Consider the following 10,842-nt stretch of genomic DNA (forward strand, 5'->3'; position numbering starts at 1 on the left):
GGTCACGGGGGCAGCAGTCTCCACCCAAATCACATTGCACCGTACCAACCCCCCTTAACCTTCCTGTGGGTGGTGAGTCCACTGAAAGGTACCAACCACCCTAACTGGGATTCAAACTTGTCCAGGAAGTGAACCCTGGGGTTCTACACCAATGACAGAGACATTGACTCTGGGCCAAAGCGCCACAGCTCCCGAGCAAAAAAACAAAAAAAAAAGGACACATTTGCACTAAATATTCTTTCTACATTGAAGAAGTTGTGGTTATTATTGTCTCTCAATGTCTACCAACCTCTTTTGTACTGCGGACTGGTAGGTATCAGCCATCGTTTGTTGAAGTATCATTATAAAAATACTGATCAATATCAAACATCAGTATTTTTTTTTTTTAATAAAAGTCCTAGTCCTGGAGATTGAGAACCCTTCTGTATATAGTACTTACCAACTAATGTTTGTTAACACAACAACTTACATTTGGGCTGAATTTCCATCCATAGTCATACGTCAGATTATGTTCCTTGCAGATAACAGAGCTGTGTGAAGGTGTGATCCGAGTTCATGCACCGTTACACACCAAGGTTTCCACGGCAATACAACTGGACGGTCAAACCAAAGCCAGAGATGTCACTGCTCACTTTCAGTGTGAAAACAGGTGACACGCATTTGCACGCACGCACGCACACGCACGCACGCGGTCGCCAACAGTGTCTGACGTTTCTATCACTCTCTCTGTCTCCCAAATATCAGTCCTGTTCAGTATTTATACGAAGTGGGTGGAAACATCTGTGAGTCTGACGTCATCGCTTACACTCACGACATTGTTGCTCATTACATACGGTTAACGGTTATATTTTTTTATGTTCTTGTTTGCCTCCTAGGTGAGCGTCGTCTTCATCCAGACTGCGTTTTATTGGAGGTCCACAGGGTCAATCCTCACTGTGATTGGCTGATCAAACCATGACGCGGACAATTTCCATCACTACCTGTCCAGGAGAACTTTTAAAATGTCTCACCACCACAGGTGTTTGACAATCTGGATCTTGTCTCACAAAGTGCCTTACCGTCAATCTTGCATCTCAGTACCTATTTAGTCACAGAACAACCCGAGCAACCAAGCTACCTGTCTTACCTTCTTTGAATCCTGGGAGCGAAACCAACTATTAAGAGTTAAGATTTATTATCACTCAATTTAAACTAAAATCGTACCTTTTTGAAATAAGCAAAAACAAATGCATCAGAACTCAATGTACCAGAAAATGACATTACCAGGAAACTGTGATCTTCTCGACTGCAGTTCCAAGGCACAAAATAAAACTGAACACTAACTGTAATCCAAAATTATGCTGAGAAAGAGAAAGAAGAATTATGGTGCAGACTTTGAGAGTAAGAGTAAAGAATAAAAATATGTGGTCATACTAAAACAGGAAGCCCCGACAAAACAGATGGAAATGTGCTCGCCCTTAAATTTGTTCTCCTGAATTTGTCCCATGCAATGTTTCTACTATTTAGATGATTTATTTAGATGAATCCATGAAGCACATTATGTATTACAGATTATTTAAGGAATAAACACAAGTGACTATTAGCTATAGCAGATGCCAAAACAATACAAATGAACTGAATGGGTGGAGAACAAGGTGGATATTTTGTCTTTTTATTTTATTTTATTTATTTATTTATTTATTTATTTATTTATTTTTGCACTAAACCAACTACCATAAAGTTGACTGATTTCTTTACACACTATCATTGACTGGTCTGATCGGCAGTACGCATTTACTGAACTCATTTACTGGAAATACCTAAACCTGGGGTGGTAAAGTGTTCCAGAAAAAGGGCAGCTGTAGCAGCAGGTTTTTGTTCCAACCAATCAGCAGCACACCTGACTTGGCCCTTTTAATCAACGTATCTGAACCTCCAGACAGCTGATAGGTCAGTCACTGTGCTCTGGATAGGTTGGAACCAAACCCCTGTAACCACAGTGGCCCATTGTGGAACTGTTTGCCCCTGACCTAAACTGTCTCTTTTGCGTGGTGACGATATTATACGACTACAGTAGCCTCTGGATATGGTTGCACCAAAATAAAAATCCTTGGGGGAAATACAAAACAGAAAATAAGGAGACCATAGCCGAAAACTGAAACACCATAAGAAATTATTTTGCCAGTTATTTGTACCAATGCATTTGTGGCTATGATTGTGTACTAACCTTAAACTTAAATCAAGGCAAGACAATTGCATAAATTAATAGTAATGTTTTAAAGAATCAATCAATTACAAAATTAGGAAAATGTTTATTTAGCACATTCCAATAATGAACAATGTAAAATAATATCAAAAATAAAATTGTTTAACTTGACACCACTCATGTCATATTTTTTTTAAACTGGAGTGGGGTACCACCACTATACATTAACCATTATAATCTTAACAGATAGTCCGCCCCCCCCACAAACACACAAATATAAATTCCTATAAATGTATTTATATTGACCTATTTTATATTTTTATACGGGTGTAGGTTGTTTTTATTTCCTGTTAGGTTTTCCTTTATATGTCCGTGCTTAAGATTAACACTGAAATGCCGACGTTTGTGTACAACTTGAACGCACCAGTAGTTGTAGCTCACCAACATAGTCACAGACAGAACATCCGTCTTTACCGGCAATGTCTGTCTGCCTTACGTCGGAACAAACGTAGGGATGAATTGTCACTGAGGTCACTATGATTCTGAGGCATCCCTAGTCCCTAGTGACTTGCCTGCTGAAATTAAATATGCTTTCTTATAAAAACACAGAGCGCATTTTTGTCGAGTTCAATTTACAATTTTCTGCAACATAATAGTGTACGTGTCAGCCGCGCATTTTTGCGCACTTCTTTTCTTCTCCTGTGTGCTTCTCTCTCTCCGAGCAGGGTCTCTGCATCCATCGTGGCCTGGATAATTTTCATGCGTGCTGCTTTATTCACACATCCAGGTCATTTTATATTGTGGCTCAAGTATTTTCACAATGAAGTGCAGAGGATCTGCATAGACACTTGCTTGCGTCATCATCCTGTTTTGGCTGTGTTGTTTTGGTGATAAATCTACTAAAAGCTGAAAATGCTTTTTTGGACCCATCCATTCATCCATCCATTTTCATCCACTTATCTGTTACTGGGTCGCGGGGACAGCAGCCTCCACCCAAATCACACTGCACCGTACCAACCCCCCTAAACCTTCCTGCAGGTGGTGAGTCCACTGGAAGGTACCAACCACCATAACCGGGATTCGAACCTGCCCAGGAGGTGAACCCTGGGGTTCCACACCAATGACAGAGACATTGCCTCTGGGCCAAAGCGCCACTGCTTTTTTGGACCATTTTCAGCTGAAATTCTTTCAGTGTGTCCCTGATTAAAACATTATAAAAGTGTGATTTGTTGCCATCTGTAATTACCAAAATGGAGTTCTTTTAAATCACAGAGGCATCTGGCGTTGGTGGTTTACAATACTAAGGGCGGAAGCTCAAAAAAAAAAAGAACCCACGAACTGTAAACAAACTTGAAAAAGGAACATGACAAGGTGGATATGGCTGTAACTGTAGCACAACAATTATGGGGGAATTAGGCTCTCCAGGACAGTCAGAAGGAACATGGTTTCCACCCTCATTGTTATTGTGTGGTGAGGTTGACAGTATCGGCTCATTTTGCTCTTTTGTCCACATGGAGTGCCAGAGTTGTCAAATGTTCACTTTTTGGCACCGTACATGGTGAAGACGCAGTTCTCCGCCCCACACTTTGTCTAAATGCTAAGTCCAAATCGGCAACGTAGCCCCGGGATTCAGAGCCATATTGTCTCTGGGTAAACAGTGCCTTTACCTAAAAAGGAGTAAAACCAAATATCAGAGAAGTATCCTCAAAGCTAATGAAGCCTGGGCACTTTCAACAACAACAACAACAAAAATACCCTGAGCGTCACTGCGTTCCTCTTTCCTCAGCTCTTCGTACCTTTCACAGCTTTTGTAATTTCCGACACAGACATACACAGATCAATAAGTTATATTAAATGTCTCAAAGGTTTCATATCTTTCCAACAGCACAATTTACATTCCTGCCAGGCTGGCTACTTTCGGTAACAAGTGGGAGGGGTCCCTCAAGGATGATTTTGACCACAGCATCAGAGCACTTTCCTGCATCAACCGTTCTAAAATTTACAGGGACGTCCATACAGTTGTTGCTGTTATTTAATACAGATCCAGTTGTTGTGATGGGCCGCAGATTCGTTTGACTTGACACACATATACAATTTATCGAGTGAGCACCTAGACTAACCTAGGTCACTGCTCCCCGGGTGCTTAAAGTTCACTTCGGTGAACGGTTAAAAGCAGAGGTCACATTTCGTTGTGTGCAGTGGTGTGCTGTGTCACAATGACAAGTAGTTCCCTTTCCTTTCTAGATATCCAGGGCCAAGCATATTGACTCCATTTATCTGGAGTTTATAAATAAGTTCTTTACATCATTTCCTGGAGTTTAGCATCTGGATTTGTTTCTTCTGACTTGATGATACCTGGTCCAGTCCGGTTCCCTACTTTTGAAACTTCTTAGGATGAAATGACATGGAGGACCATTGAGGACATACACCCGCACAATGTTCGCATTTCATTTCAGGTTGATGCGCTTAATTCCAAAGTCCAAACGAGTCCAACTGAGAATAAAAGGCTATATCCCTTGATGTTACTGTAGAAAAAAAAAAATATGGAGGAAGTATATATTGTATGTATGTGTCTATAAATGGCTATAAGACTATGCATATCTATACAGTTTACACATATATTCATATGTACATACACACAGAACATATTTATATGTATGTGTATATGAGTGAGGAACTTTGTAGCCTTTGCTGCACAATCATTTTGGATCAACTCTGTTGTTTTAAAGCTTCGTTTAAATACATTTTTATCAATTCTGTCAAGTCTTAAAAGTGTCATATCAGCCTTTCAGCTTAACAAATTTCACCCTCCAAAAATGCAGGCCTACTTGTTCAACCTGTACTATCTTAGAGTACATGGGTATTGAACGCTATGCTCTTGTGGAACCAGCAGCCGGTATGGGTTCAGGAGGCAGACACCCACATTACATTAGACTTTCCTAAACTTGGAATTTCCTGTTTTTGATTAATCTTATGTGAGGGGTCAACTCAAGTGAACCTTGGTTATCCCTTAGTTACTGCATGCTGCTATAGTAATAACCTTGTTTTTTCTCTCTCCCACGAGTTTTCTATGTTATTGTAATTGTTACTTATTATCAAAAAACTCTGCAACAGTACATAATTTTACTGATTTTAGCTTGTCTTGTTTTTTTTGTTTTTTTGGAATTGTGGTTTTGTATGAGGAAGTCAGGAGTGGCAGAGAAGTATGTTAGTTTGGTGCAGGACATGTATGAGAATAGTACAACAGTAGTGAGGTGTGCTGTTGGGAGGACAGAAGACTTCAAGGTGGAGGTGGGACTACATCAAGGATCGGCCCTGAGCCCCTTCTTGTTTGCTGTGGTGATGGACAGATTGACAGATGAGGTCAGACAGGAGTCCCCATGGACTATGATGTTTGCAGATGACATTGTGATCTGTAGTGAGAGTAGGCAGCAGCTAGAAGAGAACCTAGAGAGGTGGAGGTTTGCACTAGAAAGAAGAGGAATGAAGGTCAGTCGCAGCAAGACAGAGTACATGTGTGTAAACGAAAGGCAGAACAGTGAAATAGTGAGGCTACAAGGAGCAGAGGTGGTGAAGGTGCAGGAGTTTAGGTACTTAGGATCAACTGTTCAGAGCAGCGGAGACTGTGGAAGAGAGGTGAAGAATAGAGTACAGGCAGGATGGAACAGCTGGAGAAAAGTGTCAGGAGTGATCGGTGGCAGAAGAGTGTCAGCTAAGGTGAAGGGAAAGGTTTACAGGACAGTGGTGAGACCAGCCATGATGTATGGTTTAGAGACAGTAGCAATAGGCAGAAGACAGGAGGAGGAGCTGGAGGTGGCAGAGTTAAAGATGCTAAGATTCTCTTTAGGAGTGACAAGAATGGACAGGGTCAGGAATGAGGTCATTAGAGGGACAACACAGACAGGAAGGTTTGGAGAAAAAGCTAGAGAAGCCAGATTGAGATGGTTTGGACATGTGCAGAGGAGGGACAGTGGATACATTGGTAGAAGAATGTTAGAGATGGAGCTACCAGGTAGGAGAAAAAGAGGAAGGCCAAAGAGGAGATATATGGATGCAGTGAGGGAGGACATGCAGATAGTTGGAGTCAGAGTAGAAGATGCAGAGAACAGGGAGAGATGGAAATCAATGATTTGCTGTGGCAACCCCTGAAAAAGGGACAAAGCCGAAATAAAAGAAGAAGTACTAGACATGCAAAAGAATTTAAATTTAGTTTCTCACAGTGATACTGCTGGAAAGGATGCACTCAGTGGTTCCTCTGTAGAATGTGGTCATGATGGGTGGTGAAACACTTGCCCGCTTGAGTGTGCGCAGGAAGTAGTGGCGCTGCTGGGCTTTCTTCGCCAGTTATGCCGTGTTGGTGGTCCAGGAGAGGTCCTCACTGATGTGCACCCCCAGGAATTTAGTGCTGCTCACACTCTCCACAGCAGCACTATCGATCGTCAGTGGCAGGTGTTGGGTGTGGCCTCTCTGGAAGTTGACAACAACCTCCTTAGTCTTGCTGACATTTAGCAGGAGATTGTTGTCTGCACCACATGGCCAGAAGATCTACCTCTTTCCTGTAGTAAGTCTCATTGCCCTTGGTGATGAGACCCACCAAAATTGTGTCGTCCGCAAACTTCACAAGGTGGTTGGTGCTGTAGGTTGTTGTGCAGTCATGTGTCAGTAGGGTGAAGAGCAGAGGACTGAGCATGCAGCCTTGGGGAGCCCCGGTATTCAGAGTGATGGTGCTAGAAGTGTTGTTGCAGACACGTACTGCTTGTGGTCGCTGGCTGAGGAAGTCTAGCAGCCAGATGCAGAGGGAGGTGCTGAGCCCCAGCTGGTCCAGTTTACAGATAAGTTGTTGTGGTATTAAGGTGTTGAATGCTGAACTGAAGTCTATGAACAGTGTTCTCACATATGAGTCTTTTTTGTCCAGGTGGGTGAGGGCTGGGCGGAGGGCAGAGCAGATCGCATTCTCTGTGGAACTGTTGGCCCGGTATGTGAACCAGAAGGAGTCCAGAGTGGTTGGGAGAATGGATTTGATGTGTGACATCACTAGCCATTCAAAGAACTTCATGATGATGGGCGGCAGTGCCACAGGGAGGTAGTCGTTGAGGATTTCTTTCGCACAGGAATGATGGTGGTGGCTTTGAAGCATGATGGGACAATGGCTTGCTCCAAAGAGGTGTTAAAGATGTCTGTAAATACTTTGTTTGCAGCCAATATGTACTGTATTTCCCGTGAAAAACCACGATATAGCGAAACTTCCACGGAACAGATTTTTAAAAAATTGCGATGTACTGTATAGAGAGGGAACACCGTGCTCCAAAACCAGTAGGCAGTAGCACATCACAAAAACATCACTGCATTGACTCCCCCGTGCATTTCAGGATTGATTTTAAGATTTTGTTAATGTACAGTAAAGCACTGTTTGCCCTTGTGTATATACATGTTTATGCATATATGTATGTATATGTGTTTATGTGTGTGTGTGTGTGTGAGAGAGTAAAAAAAAGAAAAGAAAAGAAACTAATGCCAAACATTTAGGGACTACTACAAACAACTAATGTATTCAATTTATTGAAGAGTCACATGATCTAGTTCAGTTCAGTTCAGTCCAGAGCGGAGGGGCTGTGGGTATGCATGTAGTTGTGATTCATAAGCCACATTTCAGCTGCAGCCAAGTTCACTTTGACTCCGACTGGAGACCTGAACAGAAGAAGTAGAAGAGGAAGAAGAAGGAGAGAAAAGAGCAAGAAATGTTGATCCATCTACTGGTGCTGGTGATCACCGTCAGCTTCTCCTGTGCAGATAGTAAGGCATACCCTATGACAAGTGCATTTACTTTTGCTTACATTTCCCATTATCTTATTGATTTAATATATATTTTTAGTGTTTGTTTATTCTGTGTTTTCTGGATGTTTTCTTTGTGAACTTATTGCATAGTCATTTTATTTGAGCTTCTTTACCCATATGCAAGTTGGCTATTTCCCTAACCTTTAAACCACTCACCAGGAATAGAGACAAAGAAAATGCTTTACCGTATATATTTACTGACCATTTTAATTGTATTTGTTGAACATAAACAAATTTAGATTTTCAAACCTGCAACAAAGTATAACGTTTTATTTGTGTGTCTTTCATAAACGCCGAATCTTTCTTTTTTTTTTTTTTTTTTGCCTATAAGACTTCCTCAATGAACAACGAAAGAAAGATTTCTGCTGATCGGGGTTGCAAACTTGCTGAACATGACGTTTGTGCTTCCTCTCCAAAAATGATTGCGTGTGTTTGTGTTCTGTGTTATGATGATTGTTTTTTTCCAATACTCTTTCCTCAGCATAAAATGTGCACAGTGTGAGTATATTTAAATATATTCTTACATGTATATATATAATATATATATACATATATAAATATGTGTATATATACATATATATTTGCGAACAAGATAGGCGTATTTCAAATATAGTTTCACACTGTGTGCATATCAAAAACTCATGTGAAAGAATAAACAGTAATTAATTCAAAATAAAGAGACGTGGTTATCAGGCCAGGTGCTTCGATAGCAGTGTGTAATTTGAGCAGGCCTATGAAGAAGAAGACAAGAACATGAGGTTTTGGAGGTGTTTGTTCACGTACCTGGTGAAGGCCAGACTTCCTGTCACCCCCGGCTTTGGATGTCAGAAGGAGCTGGTGCTGTATGTATATTAATGTTATGTAATAGTTTTCGTATTGCATATACTGTATGTAGATGATATTGTCCTAATAGAAACAGGCTCTAGGACACCGATGACGTTGAAAACCACTGTAACACGTGCAGGATGTATGATATTGTCCTAATAGAAACAGGCTCGAGGACACCGATGACATTGAAAACCACTGTAACACGTGCAGGATGTGGTCAAGATAAAACATATATTTTTTTTTACATCAGCCATTTTCTTCCCACAGGCGATCCTGCTGATGCCATGACAATGGGTCCTGACCAACTGCAGGACAATCAGCCTAAGCACAGTTCCGTCCCCAGTCTGTTGGACGGTTCTGTTGATGACCAGTGGAGAACACAAGTCCAGCACCTCCTGACTGAATTAGTCCAGGTCCAGACAAAACTTGCTAAAAACCAAGAGGAGGAGTTAAAACTGCTCAACATACTGACCACTCAGGTGAGTTTTGATTTTCGTTTTATTTGTATAGTCCAAATTCACAAACCACGTTTTCATCAGTGGACTTTACTGTTTTACATTTTAATTTAGATTGTATATTCCAAATTCACAAACCACGTTTTCATCAACGGACTTTACAGTTTTACATTTTATTTAGATTAGGCATTATTTAGATTTAGACTTCTGCCATTACCCACTAATGCCCACGTTTCCCCAATAGATGGCCTTTATGCATGACTTTTACATGTCATTTATCTTAGTTCACACAAACGCTCCGTCTATCTGCTCCATATATACAATTGTCCTGTTCAATTTTAGGACAATTGTGGCCCATGAGTCAAAACGTGTGCCCACACCTGATTTAGACTATTGTCCTAAAAATGCAAATAACAGGGTAAAAAATGTAGGGATATATAAGTAGTTTGTGTTATTTTTAGTTTATATAAACAATATGAAGGAAAGAATAGTTGGTTTGACAAATATTATTGAAAATCCAATTGAATTCAATTAAACCACTGGCAAAAGTGGGGATACAAAAATCACAGATGTTGTTATTCAATGCAACAGAGAAAGCATTTTTTGGGATTTTTAGTGTTTAATATAATTCTATTTTATCTAAGATTAAGTCGAAAGTCGCAGGTTATCATCAGTTCAGTTGCGTGATGTCTACATAACAATGGAAGTTGATATTATACTTAAGAATAACATTACCTTATGGGAGCATGTATACAATGAATTATATTGGACCAAGTACTAAACCTTGGGGAACTACTTGGGAAAACATTGTTGACATATGGAAACTTGAGTCTTTCATATGAATTAGTTAATTTTAAGCGCAGTACATTTTAATCTTTGAATTTTTTTTTTTTATATTTCCACTAAAGGGTACCCAGCAGATCGAGGAACTACAGACTATTTCTCGTCACCAGGCTTTACTTATCGAAAACCACCAGGCCTTGTTGCTGCAGACCTCTCGTATTGCCACACATGTCCATGATGTCTTCAGAAAAGATACTGTTGGCTAGTGACATGACTTTGACTCTTTGTTTGCTAACTAATTGCTTCCCCTCTCTAACGGCGTCAATCGCACTACGCCACCAAACAGACAGCTAAACATATAACGGCCAGTCAAATATTCTGTGGATTGAAAGCCTATTATATCATTAAACAGAAGGACTATAACATCCTCTCTGTTGAGCTCTAACCAGTCACACTGTCTCCCTCTGTTGTGATCATTAAGAACTGCATTTAGGTTAAAGACTTATTAACAACATTATTGAATAAAAAATATGATTTGTGGGACATTAGTGATTGGCACAATTGATACATTTTAACTGCTAACCTACTGTAATTTCCAGACTATTGAGTCCATCTGAATATAAGCCAGAGCCACTAAATTTAAAAAGAAAAAAATAATTGTAGATATATAGGCCGCACTTCTCTATAAGCCGCAGGTGTCCACGTTGTAACATGGGATATTTACACAGAAAGATGTTACACGTCAGCTCATTCCTG

The 10,842-nt window shown here is 40.5% G+C and overlaps 1 protein-coding gene across 2 annotated transcripts in view; it reads left to right on the forward strand.

The window, feature by feature from the left end:
• arhgap28 (Rho GTPase activating protein 28) overlaps positions 1-2,106 on the forward strand; it is a 13,489-nt gene extending 11,383 nt beyond the window's left edge. Inside the window, exons 12-14 of one of the 2 annotated variants that reach the window (XM_008328471.3) lie at positions 522-649; positions 745-782; positions 876-2,106. In XM_008328471.3, coding sequence (XP_008326693.1) covers positions 522-649; positions 745-782; positions 876-958 — 249 coding nt within the window. In that variant the 3' untranslated portion in view covers positions 959-2,106. The remainder of the gene's footprint in view (positions 1-521; positions 650-744; positions 783-875) is intronic. The other variant, XM_025062457.1, reaches the window with a different exon arrangement.
• Positions 2,107-10,842: the final 8,736 nt, after the last annotated feature.

This window comes from Cynoglossus semilaevis, chromosome 1 (genome assembly GCF_000523025.1).
Source record: "Cynoglossus semilaevis isolate Cse_v1.0 chromosome 1, Cse_v1.0, whole genome shotgun sequence".
In the NCBI taxonomy this organism is placed as follows: Eukaryota; Metazoa; Chordata; class Actinopteri; order Pleuronectiformes; family Cynoglossidae; genus Cynoglossus; species Cynoglossus semilaevis.